Raw genomic sequence first — 19,173 nt, 5'->3', positions numbered from 1 at the left:
GAAGAAAAGACACACTGACCTCGGGAATGTCAGTCCCTGCTGCCACTGCCAGATGGACGGGCTATTAGCGGCGCTGTCAGTGTCAGATCTGAGGTCTGTTCATGTTCAGCAACCTCAGGTACCTCGAGCAACCTTGCCTGTGCTATGGAGAAGTTATGTTGCCTTGAAGTTATTGATGCAGCTTCGCAACGAGTGCATATTTTTCGTTGTTCACGACTTTCTCTACAATGGAGAGAATGGAGAGAAGAAACCGTAAGGCTCAAGCACAAACACAAACACAATCCATGGAATAGACACGACTCTCTTCATCATCGTCGGTCGCCCTGGGTCCTCGCCCCGATCCTTGTCTTGAGCCTACCTACTGTGTACTACGTACTGCGTAGGCCTGCCCTGTCGGTCTTGGGTGCTGGGTCCCTGACTCCTGGTCCTGGAGACCTAGACTCCTCCACTGGTAAAGAAAGGTATCCGTAAAGTACGGGATAATTAGTGTGTGGTGCAGACCGCAGAATGGGTTCCTCTTATTTTCCAATTGTTCCCTCCACCGTCTGTTTCTGCCCTGTCAGTCATTCTCCTTGCCGTTGTGGTCCACTGGTCCCTCCCCGACCCCTTGTCAAGGGCTGAAGCCTGTCTTCCTTTTGCCTTCTGCCGTTCGGGTCGTTGCCACACCCCTTCTTCTTTTCCCACAGCCCTGGGGTCCAAGTCCTGAGCTCAACTTCATCAAGTCTTGTCTGGATCCCCGCTGGCTAGTCCCCGTCCGTTCGGTGGGGGCCCATTTCATCAGCTACGGTCACTGGGGCCCATCATCGACAATAACGGGGGTTGAAAGTGAACTGTGACGGGAGAGAGAGAGAAACTGCAAATCCAAAGGAAGGGGAGAGGGGACCAGAAAAAAAAAGAAGAGAGAAGCTCCCCTTTTTAGCCTCCTCACTTCAGCTTCTTCTTCTTTTTTTTTTTTTTTTCCTTCCATGCTGCAGCAGCACCAAATTTTCCCTTGTCGCTCGAATCTCCTCGCAACCTCTTAACCTCCCCTTCACCCCCCTCCCTCACAGTTCATCGTCTTCTTCCTCCCTCGACCTTTGACCTTATTTTGAGCCTCAACACCAGGCGAAAAAAAGTAGTACCTAGCGTCGGTCACCTCATCATCCGCTATCCCTCTTCTTTATCTTATCCTCTCCTATCCGTCCCTTAGTTACCTATTACTTGGGCTTGTTTACCTCCCTCCTCCCACATACCTTAGCACTTAATTGAGGTACGCGCACCATCAAGCAAGGAATACAAACACACCCACCACCCCCTTTGCGCCTTGCCCTATCCAAAGGTACTTCACCTTGAATCAAGGCGCAACACACACACACCAATCCCCAAGCGATCGCGTGTCAAGCGTCTGCAACCCGCGTCTGCGACTGCGACTGCGACTGCGACTGCGACTGCAACTGCAACAGCAACTGCGTGTGCATCCGGTACCTAACTGGGTGACCTTGGCGTTTTCGGCGGAGAAACGAGCGAACGAGCCCCAAGGGCCACGCCAAGCCGAGCAAAGCAAAGCAAAGCAATAGAGAAGTTGAGAAGCAGAAGACGAAGAAGAAGGAGAAGAAGAAGATCCTGGCCAAACAGAAGCCCAAAAAGCAAAAGCACCAGCCCGCTTGCGCCCATCCCGCAAGGAGCCCGCCACATACCTTTGCCATACCTTACCTTAGGTACTTCGAACGGAGAGCAAGGTACCTTACCATTGACTGGGACCACTCGCCCTCCCCCACGCCCACGCCCACGCCCCTACATAACATCCGCCACGGCATTTTTTCTGTACTGGTCACAGCGTGCGACTTTTTTTTTTTTTCTTCCTCTTCTCTCTCTCCCGGCTGCTCGCATTTCCCTCCTCCCAACCTGTTTTTTCCAAAAGACCCATTTTCGGAGGGGGTCTCTGCACGACTATTAACGACGAGCGATCCGAACGAGCGAACGGCCGTCACATCCACACACGAGAGAAATTCCTTGCGACTTTTCTAGTTGCATGCTGCGTGTTTGGTGAACTGCAACCTTGCACACACACATACATACACACACACTGACTGCATCGCCTCGTCCGCTACATCGCAATCAAGGTTGCTGCCGTCGCCTCCGTCCCCGACGCCGCTTTTGCGTCTTAGGTTGCTGTCACTTTGGTTTTGGCGAAAGGCACACTGACTGCTTGCTCCGCATCGCCCGCCATTTCCTGAGGTCGCCAGGTCCCTGTCCTCACTCGCGTTGTCCACACACGTCAGTCGGTTCGGTTTTGTCGAGGGCTTTTTTTGCTGCATCTACCAACTGCCCCCCTTGCCAACCCAACCTGCATCTCCCTCACACATCCGCATTACCGCCTCCCGCCTTTTCCTCCTCCTCCTCTTCCTTCCTCCCGCTCCCCGTCGGCACATCACACTGGTTACTGGTCATCAAATCCAGTACCTGCCGTCAACGGGTCTACACCTCGAAAAAAATATATCACGAGAAAAAGACAATGAGCCAGCAACAACACGACATGTATCTCGACTACTCAGCCCCCCCGAATCGCTCCCCGAGCTCCTCGAGGCAGTATGCGGGCGGCTTCCAATCCGGTCTGTCCCTCCCTCGTCAGGCCCAGCGACCTTTCGATAACGGCTTGGGCTCCTCTGCCCTGTTTCCTTCCGACCGTCTTGGCTATAATCCTAGAGCCATGGATCAAATGTCTGCGAATGGAATGCCCGGGGGATATATGCTGGACAATAGCCAGGCCTGGAACTACAATGCTGGTGGTGTTGCGACCGTCAACGGTGCCATGAACGGTGCCAATAGACAGAGGAGCGTCAATCGCCGAGCCGCTCTCCCCACTGTAAGTTTTTTCCTCTTCTGTTTTTCCCCTTTCCCACATCCTTTCGCTCTCTATAACGTAGTCGTGATCTGACCGCCCCTAAGAACTGGACCGATCAAGGACTCGGCATGCACGGCTCATATGGCTCCGGCCTCAACGGTGGAATGTCTAACGGCCTCCGCTATGATGGACAGGGTGATATGCGCCCCAGCTCGCAGACGGAGGAGCAGCTGATTCCTACCGCCATTGTCATCAAGAACATTCCCTTTGCCGTGCGAAAGGAGACGCTTGCCGCCGTCATGTTGGAAATGCACCTACCCCAGCCATACGCCTTCAACTACCACTTCGACAATGGCGTTTTCCGTGGCTTGGCTTTTGCCAACTTCCAGTCCCCCGAAGATACCAAGATTGTCATTGATGCCATGAACGGAATGGAGGTCCACGGCCGAAAGCTGAGAGTCGAGTACAAGAAGATGCTGCCAGAAGCCGAGCGAGAGCGTATCGAGCGTGAGAAGAGGGAACGACGTGGTCAACTCGAAGAACAGCACCGCGCCCCGATGCTGCACCAACAGCCGTCTCTGCAGACCCTGAACAGCGTCTCCAGCAACCCTCCCCGCGCTCCCCTCGGTACGTTGTGACGAAGAAAGCCACGAGATAGACTTGAACACCTGCTGACTGACCGTGTGTAGATGGAGATATCGATCTCAACGATCCCGAGACTCTGGAGTTCTACACCGAGCTTACTCTTTTCAAGCGTGATACCAACCGTGAAATCCTCATCTTCCCCAACTCGGTCGCCCCCGAGCAGCGCCGTCGCATCCACATCCTCGCCCATCACATGGGCCTCGAGCATAACTCTGTGGGAGAGGCCGAGTCGCGCCAGATTCACGTCGTCAAACGCCAGCTTCCCTCACCCACAGCCCAGATCCACTCTCCCGCTGTCGGCCTGGACTACCACAAGAAGGGCCTCAGCAGGGCAGCCACCTTCGATTTCGCCGCTGATAGAGAGGCCCGGAGCGCTAGCACCAACTACTCCCATGCCATGGGCCGTCAAGGTCCGACCCTTGAGCTTCCTGGAAGCCCTGATGGAAATGGCCTTGCCAACCTTCGCGCTGCCAAGAGCTTCGCCGATCTGCGATCCTTCAGCCCTAGCCCGTCCGCATCCTCCTCGAGCTACTTGACGGCCATGAACGGCATCGGGAACATTCCCCAGTCTGGCAACTCGGGGGCCCGCTTCGGCGATTACAATGGAGGTGTCAACCAGTCCGCCGCGCTTGCCACTCCCAACCTGACGCCTACTTCGGGTACGGTCGGCACTCCTGGTACCGACAGCAGCCTCCTCAGCTCGCTTGGTGGACTCAACCTTGGCTCCTACGAGTCGGCCGCCCATTCTCAGGCCCGAAGCACCCCTGGTGCCATTGGAAGCCAGCGCCCTGGCGCCAACAGCGGCAACCGCAACGCCCCCGAGAGGCAGCCCAGAGGCCCCGAGTGGGAGACTTCTGCCGGCTTCAGCGGTCGCAACCGCTCCAACGGCCACATGCAACGTGGAAGCGGTAAGTTTTTTCTTTCGTCTGCGCAGACTGGGATAGCGAGTCCAAGGAACTAACCCCATGGCAGACTCTTCCGATAACGCACCCCGTGCTGGAAGCGCCGGCGCATCTCGATTCCACTAGACAAGAACCATAATTCACCTCGCCGAGACTGCCACGACAACCATTACAATGAGGAAACGATTCATGACTCGCGACGCATAGAGACTACAAACGAAATTCGACGAGTTCACCGCAGCTCTCCGCAGCTCGGTAATCGACAAAACCCCCCCTGTGTTATACCTACCATTGCTTTTCATGATGGACACTCTCCCCCCACAACCACACCCATATTGCTTATAATGATGATTTGTTGGACACGAGCCTTTGGCAGCGTCATGATCTTTCGCTCGGCCGTCTCGGATTTGGTGGATAGAAGATTTTCCAGCGTCGCGGCGGCATCCAGTTTTGGATTCACGGCACCCGCCCGGCAAGGAAACCTTGGCTCATGGCTGTTTCAACGACCAGAGAAGGATGAACGGAAAAGAAACTTGGATACAAGAAAATACCTGATATGGGCAACCATTTCGACATGGCAAAAAAAGGCCCATGGGCGGTCCCCCTATACCCTCCTGTTTCCCCGCCATACCTCCTTTCATGGCGCGCGGGAGCATATGAACCACCCTTGACGATGAATACGCTGTTACGACCTTTTTATGTCTAGATAGCTGTACCAGCATGCTCGACAAAAGCCGCTTCTTTTTGGATGACGAGACCATGCCCTTCGGCGACCATGACTATACCCACCTAATTACCACGGTTCGGCAGGTTTTGATCAAGACACGACCCAAGACTGATGTTGCCCTCGGACTCTCTTTTGAAAGCCAGGATTGGTTGTTTGTCGGCTTGAGAAAATAATGCTAGCTCTTTATTGGGCTAACCGACGAAAAAAAAAAGTTTGATTTGATTTTGGGCGTCTTGATGCGCCGGCATTTCCTGATATTTTTCTTCGTCGTTTAGTATTCATGTCCCCCCAGCCTTCAACCCTGCACACTGCTCTCTGTGTCAACTTGCAGAGAGTCGCCCATAGAATGAACACTCCTGTTCCATCATGGGTGATCTTTCGGGGACGACTTTGGCGGGGACATTGGCGTTGAGGCTGCATTGGGGGCCAATTGGTCGTGTTTCCTGGTCTTGGACCTGCTAGAGTTTTCCGTGTCTTTTTTTCCCTCTTATTTTCGTTGGATTTACATGCATTTGCGAGCATCTGAGGCAGGATGACAGGACGAGAGATCAATGAACGATCCAATGTCGATATATTTTCCAGGAGAGAACAACACACGGGAAAGAGAGAGATGAGATGGCAGATGCGAGGACTGGCCAAACTATTTGCGTGTAATGTGTCATGGGGCACAAAGATAATTTCGATGAAGAGAGGATGATGATGTACCGAGAGAGCCGCACACACTAGGCAGCTATGCTATTTTGCGCCTTGTCAAATATACTGCGTTTGATTTGATACCGAGTCTCATGCCATGGGGTGCTCACTGTGAGGACGACACGCGCCGCTACCGAACTGCTGGCGTTCAACGTTACAAACAGGACTTGAAGACTCTTGTCTTGTGGTCCGGTTGTTCATTTTTACCACTCGTTCCTGAGGGAAGATGAAATTCGGTACAAACAATATGAGTTGGGGGGGGGGGGGGTTCTAGGTCAAGGTCCTCTTCTTACAAAGCAAAGTACAGTCCATGTTCTGTCTCACGACATCTCATGACATATCGGTGGGTGGGTGAGCGGGCGGTGAACATGTTTCTTTGTCTCGTGAAACGGGGGTCATGATGTGCATGACCAAGTGGTGGGTACATGATACGGGCAGGAGGGACCAGCCGGATTCTGAAGGCCCGTTCTTTAAAAGGGTCAAAGTGATTATGAAAATGGGGGACGGTTAGCTATTTGGATTCGTCGAGTCCCTACCATACCAACGAGATATCGTTCACAATGTGGCTAATTCTCCCGCTCGTACTTGTAAGAGCCCCGGATACCCCATCTACCAAGCTACACACTCACTCACATTTCCAAATCTAGATTAATTTTGCTGTATGGTTTGCACATAGCCGAACTTGGATAAACAACGAGGTCGAACCATCGCCAGACGTTCCCGAGGAGGTGAAGGGGCAAGGGGCGTAGAATGGCCGACCATCTCCAAGTGAACGAATCCAGCCATCGTGGACCGTCATTGATAACTCCCCCGGATTCACCACTACCGCCACCGCCAGCCGAGCCAGACGCGATCGCTGTGCAAATCACTGCAGCGTCTCCATCTCCATCATCGTCATCTACATTGTCCGGGCTCTCGCCATCCTCATCACCCTCGTCCTCACCAGAGCCATCAACGCCAACAGCACCAACAGCACCAACAGCACCAACAGCACCAACAGCACCAACAGCACCAACAGCAACACCAACACCAACACCAACACCAACATCAACACCACCAACATCAACACCACCACCTCCCCTCCGCCCCAACCCCCTCCCAAAATGGCGCTGGCGCTCCCACTGCGGCATACGATACCTCATCTCCTGCACAAACCGCTGCATCCACTGCGGCCGCTTCTTCTCCAACAAAACCGCCCCCAAAACCGGCCCGCTCTTCATCTCGCGCATGTACACGAGAGATAAAGCCTTACTCAGCTTGCGTCCCGAAGACGCAGAGTATGGTTACCTCGTGGCGCAACAGCCGAAGCGGAGGAACCGTGGTGGACCCAGAACGGCGAGGGCGAGGGCGGTAACTAGGGCAAGGGCGGAGCGTTTGGCAACGATGATGGCGAGGACCGTGTTGGAGGATTCGGTGATGGCTTCGCCGCCGTGGCTAATGCTGTGGCCTTCTAAGTGGGAGTACGCCGAGCAGCGGCAGGTGGGAACGTATCCAACACGAGGGACACGAATCAAGCCAGCATCTGGACGACGCGTACGCTTCAGCATTCCATTAACCGGGTAATTAGGCCGCATCATAGATACCCCGATTCACGAACACCATTTGGATAGATTGTCTGCATGAGTCTGTCATCACCTAGGACGAGGGCATTGCGTCAGTATACGGAAATCAAATGTGTACCCCCATTACAGTTTTATTCATCTACCTAAGCCCATCAGCTAGTGCCTTATCCGCGCGTGCCTTCTTGGGAACCGAAACAGGAACCTCGAAATGTTGTACATTGTGAGCGAGTGCCAGACTCGAGGCGAATCTGCGTGGGTTTCTGAGAGTGCATGCACCCAGAGCGAGTACCCTGCAATCGTGAAGATCAAGGCACTTATGGCTCATGCGCTATGTTTTTCTAGCACCGTACCCGTAAACGTCGAGGACAGGATTGCGTGCAACTCTGAACCGTTGCATGCCTCTTCCTTTCTTTGTTTCCAGACGTTGTGAAAAGATTATTCAAGCTCTGGCACACCTGCATCATCGTCGTTTCTGACCAGTGTTGTAAGGAAAGCAGAAAAAAGCATCCCTTGAGACCGAACCACTCCCAAATAACCGTCCTGAGAAAAAAGCCAACCGGGAATATCAACGTTGTTGTCGTTGTTGTGCAAGACGCGGGATTTATGCCTCGAGCGCCTTGGCCTTCTTCTTTTGCTCGACCTTGAGGAGGAGCGCGCGGTTGATGTGTGGCAGAACACCACCAAAGGCGATGGTGGCACGAATCAGGGTGTCAAGTTCTTCGTCACCACGAATGGCAAGCTGGAGATGGCGGGGAGTGATACGCTTGACCTTGAGGTCCTTGGCGGCGTTCTACAAGGCGCGCGTCAGCAAAAGATTTAGGCAGAGACCCCGATGAGTCAACGGGGTGCGCCGGGAGGGATGGAGACTTACGCCTGCAAGCTCGAGTACTTCAGCAGTCAGGTATTCGAGAACGGCGGTGACATAGACGGCAGCCTTGGCACCGACGCGCATCTTGTTCTGGGTGTTGGCCTTGAGGAAACGCTTAACACGACCGCAGGGGAACTGGAAAGTCCGTGTTAGCAAGCTGCGACCGCTAGCTTGAGAAATTTTCATTGCTGCGAGTGTTCCGGGAGTTGCGCCATCGTTTTCAAGCCCAACGACATCGTGCACGCGACCGCATCCCGCCCATCATCCAGTGCTGCCTCGACGGCGAGAAAGTGATCGCGCAGATTCACCGTTGCAGGTGGCAGATGCTGCGCGACGCGAGATGATGGTTGGATGGCGATTCTGACTTGTGTTGCGGTCGAACGCGTCGGAATCGGGTGGTCGTCGGTCGATGCTCGATATCGGGGCCCAAAAATTGACGTGCATAACCGGCGCATCATCAGCACAGCGCAACTTACCTGGAGACCAGCGCGAGCGGAGTGGCTCTGCTGCTTCTTGGGGACTTCGGCCGTAGCCTTACCTCCGGACGTCTTTCCGCCAGACTTACCCTTGCCGCCGGCCATTGTTGATGTTGATGCGAGGGCGCGAAAAAAAAAGGTTTGATAAATTCGAAAGTCGAGTTTGGGATCCGATGATTCGATCAAAGTGGGGATGCGCGTGTCGAGTACAAGGTTTGGAAAAAAGGACTGTTATCGAAGAAGACTGTTTCGGTGTTGGGTTGAAGTTGGAGGGGTTGTCGAGGGAAGCTTTGGTGGAGGTGGATGGAGATGGCAGAAATTTAGTTCGAAGGCTGACAGTGATTGTTGTTGTTCGTCGGTGACGGCAGGAGAAGAGGACAGGGGGGCGAATGGGAGCGAGGGAGCTTCGGTGCGAGCAAGAAAATCGCGGTCGGTGTGGTGTGGGAGGTGCGAGGAGAGGGGACCGTCGATGGGTGTGCCGGGTGCTGCTGCGTGCTGGTGCTGGTGCTGCTTGTCTTTGCGGTGCTTTTCGTTTCTGAGCAAGTCCACGGCGCGGCCTGTGTCTGCGTGTCTGCTTCTGCTGCTTCCAATGGAGAGGTATGACCACCGGCGCACCTCTGCTGCTCTGCTTTGCTCTGCGCTGCACCTCTGTGCTGCCACGGCCCACGCTACCTCCCTCCTTGCTCAGAGTTTTGCTGGTGAGCTGTGGTCCGTTCCTATTCGTCGGTTGGAGCTCTGTTGTGGATGGCTGTGTTATGGCGCTAGCGTCGAGTGCCCAGAAATTGTTGACAAAATGTTATTGCCGGAATGTTGCGACTGGAGAGCTTGCACGCGGCTGCCGAAGATTACCCGAGCCGCATCGAAGGAGCCAGGAACCTTGAGGTGCTTGCTTGGCCCGGGCGGGCTGTGAGTGAGTCTGATGAGCGAGGCAAGAGAGCCTGCCGCCCAAGACGTAAGTACATGGCACTCGCCATGGTAGAACCGTCAGAAAGCCAGAAATGAGATAAGAGTAAGGAGAAGGACCTGCTCAGCTCGAGCAAGTCACCTGGAATCCAGGAGACGCCGTGGCGGCAAAGAAGCACATACCTTGAGCTTACCTCCAAGTGAGGCTCTGCGACGGATGCCAGCAGCAGGCTTTGGCCAAGCTCGCTGCACTGCAGCGGGATGGTCAAGCAAAGCTCAGAGAAGAATGAGAAGTGGCCTTCAGGTCAGCCTGAGCCCAAATGCAGCCTGTCTTGAGCCGTGGAGGCGAGTGTTGTCATCTTGACATGATCGTTGCTGATGTTGGCCTTTGATGTCGACGCAAAACGCAGACCGAGAAAGCGTCCCGCACGAGGCTAGTGACAGCCTGTGGCGCGGCCGTCCACGTGATGTGGCTGGTGCTTCATCCGGCCTTGAGTCTCACGTGCGACGTTTGACCTTACAAGCTCAGTGCTCACTTCAAGGCTCAATCTCAGGCCCCGCCTGGACTCGATCGGATGACCGGCCCCATAAAACACCGGGAAGATCTGACACTGGGAGCTCGGGTCTCATCTGGTATCCACACCACCATGTTCTCGTTTATCGGCTCTGGAGGAGTGAGTCCTCTTCCTGCAGCCGGTGCCAGCTGTTCATGTAAGTCCCAATAAGGCACTGTCTGAAGAGAGGATAACTTCTTTCATCTTATCATACTTTCTACTCAAATCGTCAATAAATCCACAATAGAGAGCATAGTTCTACTCAGTGACGACCGCATTATTAAAGAAATCTCTTGTTTGCTATCTCGGGCCCTGCCTCTTCGTACTCGGCCCTCGTGACACACATCCTTTCAAAAGTCGAAAGTTCGCTCAACATGGATCCCCCAACCCAAGCGGAATACGCCCTATTCCGAGGAGAGATGATGTTGATAGTGGTACCCTCTCCGAATAAACGCTCCAGTTCGCACTTCAACCTGGCGCCGAACCCAGGAAACATGGTGTTTCCTCCAGCCTATACCGTCGTCAGCAACACGACGAATCAGTGATAGCAAAACAGAGACAAGGACTCACCAGCAGGATATTCTGACAGAGGCTTTCACGACGACCTTGTACGCACTTCATAATAACATCAAAGGCATCATGCTGCAGCCCACCAACATCAAGCCCCAACATGGAAGGGTTGAACGACACCTCGCCCGCACGCAAACCCAGCGGGGTGTCAAGCCTGACTTTCATCCCGTCAGGCAGATCCCAGATCTCTTCTTCCCCCCCGTCATCCACCATATTCTTCCACTGCATGAGACCCTCCTCAAAGTCCTTTACGACGCGGCACCGTTCAGTCTTGGCCAACCACAAAACGTCATCCCAAGCCCCGTTTGACGGAAGCTCCAGACCGACTTCATTCGTGAGAGCTTGCTGCAACCAGTCGTCTATCGCTTGTCCCGCAACGTCGTGCCGACGGGCGTGGTTCCGGTTAGGGGCGTGGTCGTATACTGGTAGAGTAGAAGTCCCCGCGTAGCCCGAGTCGATGACGAGAGCGATTGGTAGGTTGGCCGCGTAAGTTGACAGCAGAGCCGGCGAGGCCGTGTGGTACGCCGGCGCGGAGAGGTATTCAAAGACGTGGGATACCATGGTCATCCTAGTTCATGGACAATCAGGCTCTTTGCAGTCTCGGAAAAATATCTGGTACTTACCGCTGGCTTGGAGAGAGGTGAAGTGGTTCTGTCATGATGATCGGATGATGGGAAAGCGGTATGGAGGCTCCCAATTCTGCCAACGCATAGTTCCATATCCTATCTGCATCTTGCCAGTTCGTAACCACTCCACCTGCTCTTACCGGGTATAGAGGTCGGTTGAGGCCTTCATAATTCGGGTTGACGGCGTGGCCAACGTTGTAAGTGGTATGTGATATAGTCAATAAGTCTTGCGCTTAGAGGAACTTGCACGGGTTGCGGAATATCACGCCGACTAACCATCCAAACATCAGTGTTCCTGTTCTCGTTCGTCCTAGTAGGATATTGGATTGCAGTTGCTAGATTGTAGTCAGACAGCTGACGACAGTTACAGTTGGGGACTTTGTCTTTAGTCACGGAATACTCTGAGAGGCTGCCGGTCGCCGCCGAACCCAGCCTTGGTGAACCCGGACCTGGCAAACGATCAGAGCCTGAGTCGCTCATCCAAAATCAGACCTTCATTAGCCAGGAAGCACTTACCCGCTGTCAATGACAACGACTCGCGATGACACAATTGCACTGGGCGACATGATAGATCGAACGCCAGGTAACTCACATCATGAGATGTTTAGGGCAAGCTTATGAAAGAGCTCAGCTATTAGAATTTGACGCTTAGGCATCTGCAGATTGGGCTTTACACAATTGCTTTCTTTTGGAGGCTGAGGTGAGCTGGTGCCGGTCTGCATATGCAGGCGGCACTCATTCAGGTAAGGTAAGCATGCAGGCATGTTTGGTAATGCCGCTTGTCGTTCACTTTCATTCAGCTTGAATGATTGAGTGACTGGAAACCTGATGGCCCACATTGCGGAAGGTCATTTGCCATGAATCAGCAAGAATATCATAGAGATGGGTTCTTTCATTTTACTACTACTCAAGTCTCTAATCACACCTCTTCTCTTCTCTTCATGAACCCTTCAAACATCTTCCAGGTTCAACTTGGTAAGCATCGAAATTTCATCAAAACTGATTGCCATGGTCATTACCAGCGCCATGTCGTACTGTGAGACCCAACAGGCTTTTGGGCAGGTATCGCCTGCAATCATACACTCTGTACGCCATGGTATTCGCCGTGGCAAATCTGCCCAAAATAAAAGACCATGTGATCCCAATTCCACGCCAGCCGCATCCATTACGCTTGCAATCAATAAAACAGTCATCGCTCTGGCGGATCCTCTTTCATTACCAAACTCCGGGTTTGCGGGTCGTTGCTTGACGTCTTTGCGTCATATGTGTTGTGTCGTTCTTGATAGCGTTTAATACATCATCGTCATAATTTGCTGCTGCTGTTGTCGCTGCCGCTGTGCGTTTCTCTCAGCGAGAATTCTCTTGACTCGTCGTCGGCCGGTGTTGATGAAGTGGTATTGCGGCGGGTACTCCTGTTCCACAGCTTGGGGGTAGGTCCAGTACACGAGCCCAGCGAGGATCATGTTGAAGAATCTGGCTGCGGGTGTGAGTCGGGGCTTCTTACGCGCAAAGTGTCGCCATTCGAGTGTGAGAACAATGTTACCCAAAACATTGAGGAGGCGGAAGAACCTTTCTACCTGTTAGCTCCTCAGAACGTGGTGAAATAGTGACCCGAACTTACATGTTCAATACGATAAAGACCAGGGTTACTGTAACCCGTCTGTCGAACAGTCCAGCTATGCCGTCTTCCACATCTTTGACGAGAACGTAGATTGGTAGACACCAAAGACCGAGTATCGCCGTTTCAAGGATCAACGAAAAGTGATACGTGCGCTTGTGTTCGCCTCTGACGACGAGGAGAGCCAGACACCACCACAGTAAGACAAAAGCGACCTGTCTAGATTAGAAACCCTATTTTCGAGAAAGGCGAGAGCGATTTCCATGAACTTACAATAGACGGCACCAAGACGAGAATCTCGTCTTTAAAGTACCTCCAGCAGAGCGCACCGGCGACGATACCGAGGCTCAGCTGAATCCACCCCAAGACGAAATACACCAGCAGGACATTATTGTAGTGATTATAGCAGCCCTTGTGGAACTCGGGCTGGTTGGGCGCCGAAGCAGTGGCGACGGGATACCCGCACCAGCGACAGATCCATACACTCGCGTAATTGCCCAGCGCCACCTTCTTGCCTACCGCCAGCTCATTCTTCTGATACGCACAGTCGACACATTTACTGGCGAGAGGATACCGCGGATGGTTATAGTCTGCCCAGAGCAAGCTGCCGCGTGTGGGGTCGTACTTGAGGCAGATGTAGCAATGCGCCAGTAAAGCGAGGCGGAATTGCTCGCCGAAAAGGTCGCGAATGGTCTCCTTTGTGAGAAAGTTACGGTAGAAGCGGCACGTGCGGCGCAGGTTCTCTAGTTCGCCAAACTCCAGGTAGTCGATGATCATGAGATGGAGCTCAGGCGGGAGATCCATGAGACTATTCCCTGTCTTGGGACCTAGAATACGAGAGCGTCGTCGGGGATCGAGCGAGGCGACCTTTTCAATAACTGAGTCTCGGCGTGAGCGGGATGTGCGAGGCCGGGCGCTTCGGGCGCTGGTAGGTCGTATTGAGCCGCCATCTTTACAGGACAGTTGCTGCTCGAGTTCGAGGGGTAGAGGTGACTCGAGGGGCGAGGGCAGGTACTGAGCTGGTGAGGCTGCGGCTGAGAGGTTGAGAGGTTGGGGCGCCGGTGAGTTGGGGTGGACCTGAGGCGCGAATGATATGGCTGAGGGTGTAAATATGGGAGAAGCCAAAGGTGCGCTGGGTGAGTGAAGTATAGCGGGCGGAGGCGATAATGGCGATACGGGTTGAGACTGCGGGCCCGGGACGGTGAGTGTTTGAGTTGTGATGTTGTTCGTCAAGGTCTGGGCATTCGAAGACTCGGCGGGGTGAGCGCCGGTGAGAGCCTGGAGGGTTGCGTCATCTTGGGTGGGGGGTTGGGCTGATGGGCCCAGTGTTAGGGTTGGAAGCGTATGAGCGTGATGCTCATGAGCGGAGTGAGGGGGCGACGGTGAGGCCGGCTCCGGTGAGTTAATAGTCGGTGTGAAAGGCGGCAGTGGTGATGTGAGCGGCAGGGCCGTGTAGTGAGATTGAGAGGCCGTGTGAGCCGGAAGTTGAGCTTCAAGATCGGGTTCAGTGGTCGGTGCGGGAGCGTGAGCGGGTACGGGAGTGTCCTCGGCGCTGGTGGACGAAGCGGTTAAGGATGGGGCCGATGAAGCCGCGGATGACTGAGATGGTTGCTGATCATCTTGGGAACCCTGAACCTTTTTGCGGACGCCGCGGGCAGCGCGGGAGATGCCCCTCCCGAATGAGCTGACAACATTATCCATAGTGAGCCCAGGGCGGGAGACGGTCGAACGATGTTGTCGATGGTCGAGGTATTGGTGCACCGTCGACAGGATATGTGCCCGCTGTACAGCAGTGAGGAGAGTGAGAAAGAGATCTGGCGGCTGGTCGGCTGGGCGACCGGGGATCCCCTCGTCACGGAGGGTTGAAACTGCTTGGAACCCGGGGTGCTACAGAGAGGCCGATGTGAAACGGGTCTGGAAGCCGCGCCGGGAATCCTGGGCGAATATTGGGGGCGATGCCGAGGGACTGGGCGACCTGAGGTGACAAGAGTGTAAAGTGAGTGTGAGCGTCAGCGAGCGGTGTGTTCGAATGAGAGCGGGGGCGTAAGTGAATGAGTTTAGAGCGTTCGAGTGAGATGTTGGTTTAGGCAAGTCTTAGCCAACGTCTGCGATAGTAGCCTCGGTGGCCGTGAAGCGGTAGGACATTGTTTTAATTCGGGGAGTGAGGGAGGGGGGAAAGTTTGGTCAAATAAGAGAAGGAAGAGAGGGAGGAAGAGACGGGTGCGAGTGGAGGAGGTCGAGGTGGTGATGAGTGATTGATGATCGATCTGTGATGTGGTAGTCTGCCCGCTCGTGGGTTCGTTTCTTTTCTTCTTCGTTTGTTGTGTCCCTCCTCGTGACCCTTGTGGCCAACGGACCTGATTCGATCTGTCTGATGCAGGGTTACTTTCTAGACTCGTTGAATCCTTGAATCTGGGGTTCCGTTCGAGTTGGGATGCAGCAGGCCAGGCGCAAAGTTTACCAAGACGTGCCAGGCAGAGAAAGGCAGAGCGAGTGGACGACAGGAGTCAGGGTCAGTCAGTCTCTGCGCGCAAGACTGCAACTCTCAGTCTCACCTTTTTAGAGCGAGCTGCAACGAACGGGCTGGAATGGGCGACCGCCACGCGGCGATCGCAAGGGGGAGGGGGGGCGGTGGTTAGGTTGTCCGGTGCTTGTGCTTGTGCCTTTGCAGACTGCCCACAGGCGGGTGCGCCAAACCGGCGTGGACGCGGTGGGAATAGTGCGCCCTGGGACCAAAGAGAGGGGAAAAGAGAAGACGCCGGCCCCTCGCCTTTCGACTTGATGGGTACACAAAGGTGGTGCTGTGGTCCGGTGACCAACAAAGTACCTCGGTTGTCGAGTATCCCCCGGGAGTTGGCGGTGGGGTTCCGGTCTGTGAGCACCCGTCGAATGTGTTCAGGCGTCAATAATCAGTTGTGGTAAGGGCGTTTGCTGGCCAAGCCAAGGGATATATTGTATAGTTCGTCTCTCTCTCTTTCTCTCTGGTGGGAATAGTAACAAGTTCGAACAGTAAGGTAACGGAGTAGGTAGGTTGGCCAAGAGAGAATAGGCAGGTAGGAAACCAGCCAAGTGAAGAAAAGATAAATCCCGAGACCTTGTCTTGATGGCGCTGTTCACCCGCAAGCCATGGAGGACTCTCCTTGTATTAAATCCGTCCGTGTTGCCTGCGACGGAGTCACACAGATGATGGTTGACTTGTCCACGTACGAAGACAATAAGGAGGCAGCGCCAAGCCAGGAGGCCTGCCTGCCCGGCACACCACTCTCTGCCGCTCAGATCAGCCTCAAGCTTCGTCAAAACGTGGCCAAGAAGTCCCCATATCCATCTTTAGCAACGCTCCGGACTTGATGGTGTGTTGGGCTTTGGGTGTGTCGCATGTTTCGAATCCTAGGGGTTTCCGCGCCGCCCTAGCCTCCTAGCATACAGTAGCTCTTAGCAAGGCACGCATGCTTACCAGCATGATTTCTAGCATACCGTAGCACGCATACCTAGGTTTGCTTCCAGGATGTCTCTTCCTAGCTCCCGGTGCAACTTTGAGAGTGCTGGAGCGGCAGCTGGGTCGGGCACGACTAGGTAGCGAATTCCCTCACTCTAAGATAGTTTAATTCTCGTCATTTTAGATTCTGTCAAGCATATTGCTACTTTATTGTGTGACGAGGGTGGTGACGATACGATGTTAGGGGCCGACAATGCTGGTTCACGAGCAAGAAAAGCCTCAGAGCATGGACGCACTCTATCAGTCACCTCATCAAGACATCAACTGACAACAGCACGGCTTCACACCCATGTGATAATCAGGGAAGCTCCCAGTCCATTTGATTCATATTCTCCGTGCTTGACCAGCCGGTCTAAAGCGACTGGCGACACAGCATGCCTCCGCTGTCCAGTGTTCAACCGACAACCCACATTCGTCTCCGGAACCGATCCGTACAGTCGCTTCAACCCTGCAAAGCCTACAGCATCTTTGCTGGCTTGTTTCTTATGTGGACAACGCCTAGACCTTTTCCGCAGCCTTACGGACCTCCACTTGCTCATACGTAGCATCGCCGTCCATTCCCGCCTCCTTGGAAACTTTGGCATCCTTGCCGTCGAACAGGACGGCAATTTCCTCAAGAGTAGGTCCCTTGGTCTCCACAAAGAGGAACCAGATGCAAATCACCTCAATGACCAGAATGACAATGTAGACAAAGTAGAACTTCCAAGCCAGTGACGAGAGCCCAATGGGGTTGACGTATTGGTTCAAAACACCAGAGAGCGCTGTTACTCCCAGGCAGATTGCCAGTCCCTTGGCACGTATGCTGAAGGGGAGAATCTCGGAGCAGTAAGCAACCGTCAAGCCAGGCCATGCGAAACCAGCGACTCCGTAGAAGAGGAAGATCATCGCCAGAACCGCGGACCCGGCGTCTTTGTTTCCTGTTTGGGCGTACACTGCAGAGCATCTGAGAAGGTCAGCATAGGTTAAGTAACTCCTGGGACATTGTGGGGCCCATACCCAGTCCAGACACTGAAAATAACGAGCATCCCGACGGCAGCGATAAGGAAGAGAATTCTTCGGCCGAGTTTCTCGATGAAATAAACCGAAAAGCAGATTGCAACGAGGAATGACCAGATTTGGAGACCACCATTGAACAGAGATTGAGAGTTGGGCTCGTCGATGCCAACGGAACTGAGAATGTCATGAAGATAGTACGAGACCAGGCCGTTTCCTATCAGAATCGTGTGTCAGTCAAGTCCAGGTTCTCCAAGAGGTTTGACCATACCTGAGCATTGAGAGAAGAACGATGTGAGCACAATGAGCAACAGCCTCTTGCGGTTTCCCGGCGTCTGGAAAAACACCATCCACCCCGTCTCTGCCGCGAGCTTCTCAAGCCTGATGGTCTCTTGGATCTCGGCGAACTCGGCTCGGACGAAGGGGTCCTCGCGGTTTCCACTGGCGTGATACTGCGATATTAAGCGTCAGTCTTCAGGATGAACCAATTGTACTGTCTCTGCGCCCTTCTCACCTTGACCAAGATCTCAAAGGCCTCATTAGATCGGTCCTTTGAGCATAGCCAACGCGGACTCTCAGGCAATGTGAATATGCCTATCAGTTGGAGCACCGGCATAAGGCATTGCAGAGCGACAGGAACCCGCCACGAGACTTGACCCGTGTACTTGATCGTTCCGTAGACGGTCCAGGCGGCAACGATACTTCCGACATACCAGAGGCTGTTGTACATCACAGTGAGCCTACCTCGATGCTGAGGATAAGCCAGTTCCATGATCAGCAGCGGACCGGCCCCGATGGAGATGTTGGATCTAATCCGGCCAGTGATCAGTGATCAGATCAGCAATTATGGGCATGAATGCCTACTTACCCGAATCCCACGAGGAAACGACCACCGATAAACATGCCTTCGTTGACGCTTGGAACGGCTGAGCGACATTAGATTTCATCCTTTTCTGCAGGAGAAATAGGGGCCTGAGTGCCTACATTGGATGATGACGCCGACGACTAGGATGATGATGCCGATAGCAGTCGCGATACGACGGCCATAGAAGTCCGCAATGTACGGAGCTGTCGCCAGTGAATACGTTAGCATGTGTGAAGATCTCGCTGAACTTGAATCCCCAACTGACAGAAGAACAGTGCACTGAAACCACCGATGTTGACAATGGCAGTGAATAGGCCAAGAGTAGAGCCGGAGGGATGGTTGAAGTCTGGAAATCTGAGAGTCAGTATACTTTTCAACGAATCAGTGACGGGTGTTGTAGGACGTACAAGTCCGCCAGTTCTCAATTGTCTGAAGGCCATTCAGGAGACTCCCATCATATCCGTTGATGGTAGCACAAAGCATCAAGATTGGCATTCTGATGTAGAGGCTCCGCAAGCCGGCATGCTTATACCATGTTACCCGTGGGACTTCGAGGTGTGGCGGCTCCTCGAGATAATCGGGATGTTCCTTGGTTGAAGTCATCGTGCTCCTGGAGGTACGGCAACAGAAATTGAAGACAGGTTTCTCGAGTTCTTGGCGTCGGACCACTGTAGCCCAGGGTCGCTATGTTGAACGATGATGGGATTCAGGGAACTGGAAACTCATGAGTTCTACCTATGCCTTTTAAATAAAGGCGAGGCAACATGAGAAAGATATTGACAACAAAAAGAACCTGCGACTACATACTGACATGTCCAAAAGGAGTTAGACATGATCACCATCTACCGTAT

General features: G+C 53.7%; 5 protein-coding genes across 5 annotated transcripts; 1 reads left to right on the top strand and 4 right to left on the bottom strand.

The window, feature by feature from the left end:
- Positions 1-1,044: 1,044 nt before the first annotated feature.
- Positions 1,045-5,863, top strand: HER10_EVM0010728 (R3H domain-containing protein). Its single transcript, XM_035480179.1, has 4 exons — positions 1,045-2,845; positions 2,929-3,451; positions 3,514-4,377; positions 4,442-5,863. Exons 1-4 carry the CDS (start codon positions 2,495-2,497, stop codon positions 4,495-4,497), a joined length of 1,794 nt encoding a protein of 597 aa, XP_035330023.1. The 5' UTR covers positions 1,045-2,494; the 3' UTR covers positions 4,498-5,863.
- Positions 5,864-7,263: 1,400 nt separating this feature from the next.
- HER10_EVM0002657 (histone H2A.Z) lies at positions 7,264-9,956 on the bottom strand. Its single transcript, XM_035472359.1, has 3 exons — positions 8,698-9,956; positions 8,225-8,356; positions 7,264-8,143 (listed from the first exon to the last, which is right to left on the bottom strand). The coding sequence occupies exons 1-3, from the start codon at positions 8,800-8,802 to the stop codon at positions 7,955-7,957; spliced, it is 426 nt and encodes a 141-aa protein (XP_035329009.1). The 5' UTR covers positions 8,803-9,956; the 3' UTR covers positions 7,264-7,954.
- A 478-nt stretch (positions 9,957-10,434) lies between these two features.
- On the bottom strand, positions 10,435-11,830 carry HER10_EVM0009163 (F-box domain-containing protein; the record flags this gene model as incomplete). Its single annotated transcript, XM_035478662.1, has 4 exons — positions 10,435-10,665; positions 10,725-11,292; positions 11,348-11,576; positions 11,809-11,830. 4 exons carry the CDS (start codon positions 11,828-11,830, stop codon positions 10,435-10,437), a joined length of 1,050 nt encoding a protein of 349 aa, XP_035329819.1.
- Positions 11,831-12,261: 431 nt separating this feature from the next.
- Positions 12,262-15,467, bottom strand: HER10_EVM0001394 (F-box domain-containing protein). The gene is made up of 3 exons (XM_035471142.1): positions 13,242-15,467; positions 12,972-13,183; positions 12,262-12,919 (listed from the first exon to the last, which is right to left on the bottom strand). The coding sequence occupies exons 1-3, from the start codon at positions 14,667-14,669 to the stop codon at positions 12,640-12,642; spliced, it is 1,920 nt and encodes a 639-aa protein (XP_035328867.1). The 5' UTR covers positions 14,670-15,467; the 3' UTR covers positions 12,262-12,639.
- A 1,495-nt stretch (positions 15,468-16,962) lies between these two features.
- Positions 16,963-18,925, bottom strand: HER10_EVM0002342 (uncharacterized protein; the record flags this gene model as incomplete). Its single annotated transcript, XM_035472058.1, has 9 exons — positions 16,963-17,097; positions 17,146-17,407; positions 17,461-17,674; positions 17,729-17,909; positions 17,972-18,266; positions 18,318-18,373; positions 18,455-18,525; positions 18,588-18,668; positions 18,730-18,925. The coding sequence occupies 9 exons, from the start codon at positions 18,923-18,925 to the stop codon at positions 16,963-16,965; spliced, it is 1,491 nt and encodes a 496-aa protein (XP_035328977.1).
- Positions 18,926-19,173: the final 248 nt, after the last annotated feature.

This window comes from Colletotrichum scovillei (assembly GCF_011075155.1).
Source record: "Colletotrichum scovillei strain TJNH1 chromosome Unknown Contig00009, whole genome shotgun sequence".
Classification (NCBI taxonomy): domain Eukaryota; kingdom Fungi; phylum Ascomycota; class Sordariomycetes; order Glomerellales; family Glomerellaceae; genus Colletotrichum; species Colletotrichum scovillei.
This window is presented reverse-complemented; position numbering and strand designations above follow the sequence as displayed.

Excerpts from the sequence above, each read along its gene's own strand:
- HER10_EVM0010728 (XM_035480179.1), top strand. The coding sequence starts at position 2,495 with ATGAGCCAGCAACAACACGACATGTATCTCGACTACTCAGCCCCCCCG. Across the intron at positions 2,846-2,928 it reads GCCGAGCCGCTCTCCCCACT|AACTGGACCGATCAAGGACT; the intron begins GTAAGTTTTTTC and ends ACCGCCCCTAAG. Across the intron at positions 3,452-3,513 it reads CCCTCCCCGCGCTCCCCTCG|ATGGAGATATCGATCTCAAC; the intron begins GTACGTTGTGAC and ends GACCGTGTGTAG.
- HER10_EVM0001394 (XM_035471142.1), bottom strand. The coding sequence starts at position 14,669 with ATGGATAATGTTGTCAGCTCATTCGGGAGGGGCATCTCCCGCGCTGCC. Across the intron at positions 13,184-13,241 it reads TCGTCTTGGTGCCGTCTATT|GTCGCTTTTGTCTTACTGTG; the intron begins GTAAGTTCATGG and ends TAATCTAGACAG. Across the intron at positions 12,920-12,971 it reads GTCTTTATCGTATTGAACAT|GTTCTTCCGCCTCCTCAATG; the intron begins GTAAGTTCGGGT and ends ACAGGTAGAAAG.
- HER10_EVM0002657 (XM_035472359.1), bottom strand. The coding sequence starts at position 8,802 with ATGGCCGGCGGCAAGGGTAAGTCTGGCGGAAAGACGTCCGGAGGTAAG. Across the intron at positions 8,357-8,697 it reads CCGCTCGCGCTGGTCTCCAG|TTCCCCTGCGGTCGTGTTAA; the intron begins GTAAGTTGCGCT and ends CGGACTTTCCAG. Across the intron at positions 8,144-8,224 it reads AAGTACTCGAGCTTGCAGGC|AACGCCGCCAAGGACCTCAA; the intron begins GTAAGTCTCCAT and ends CGCGCCTTGTAG.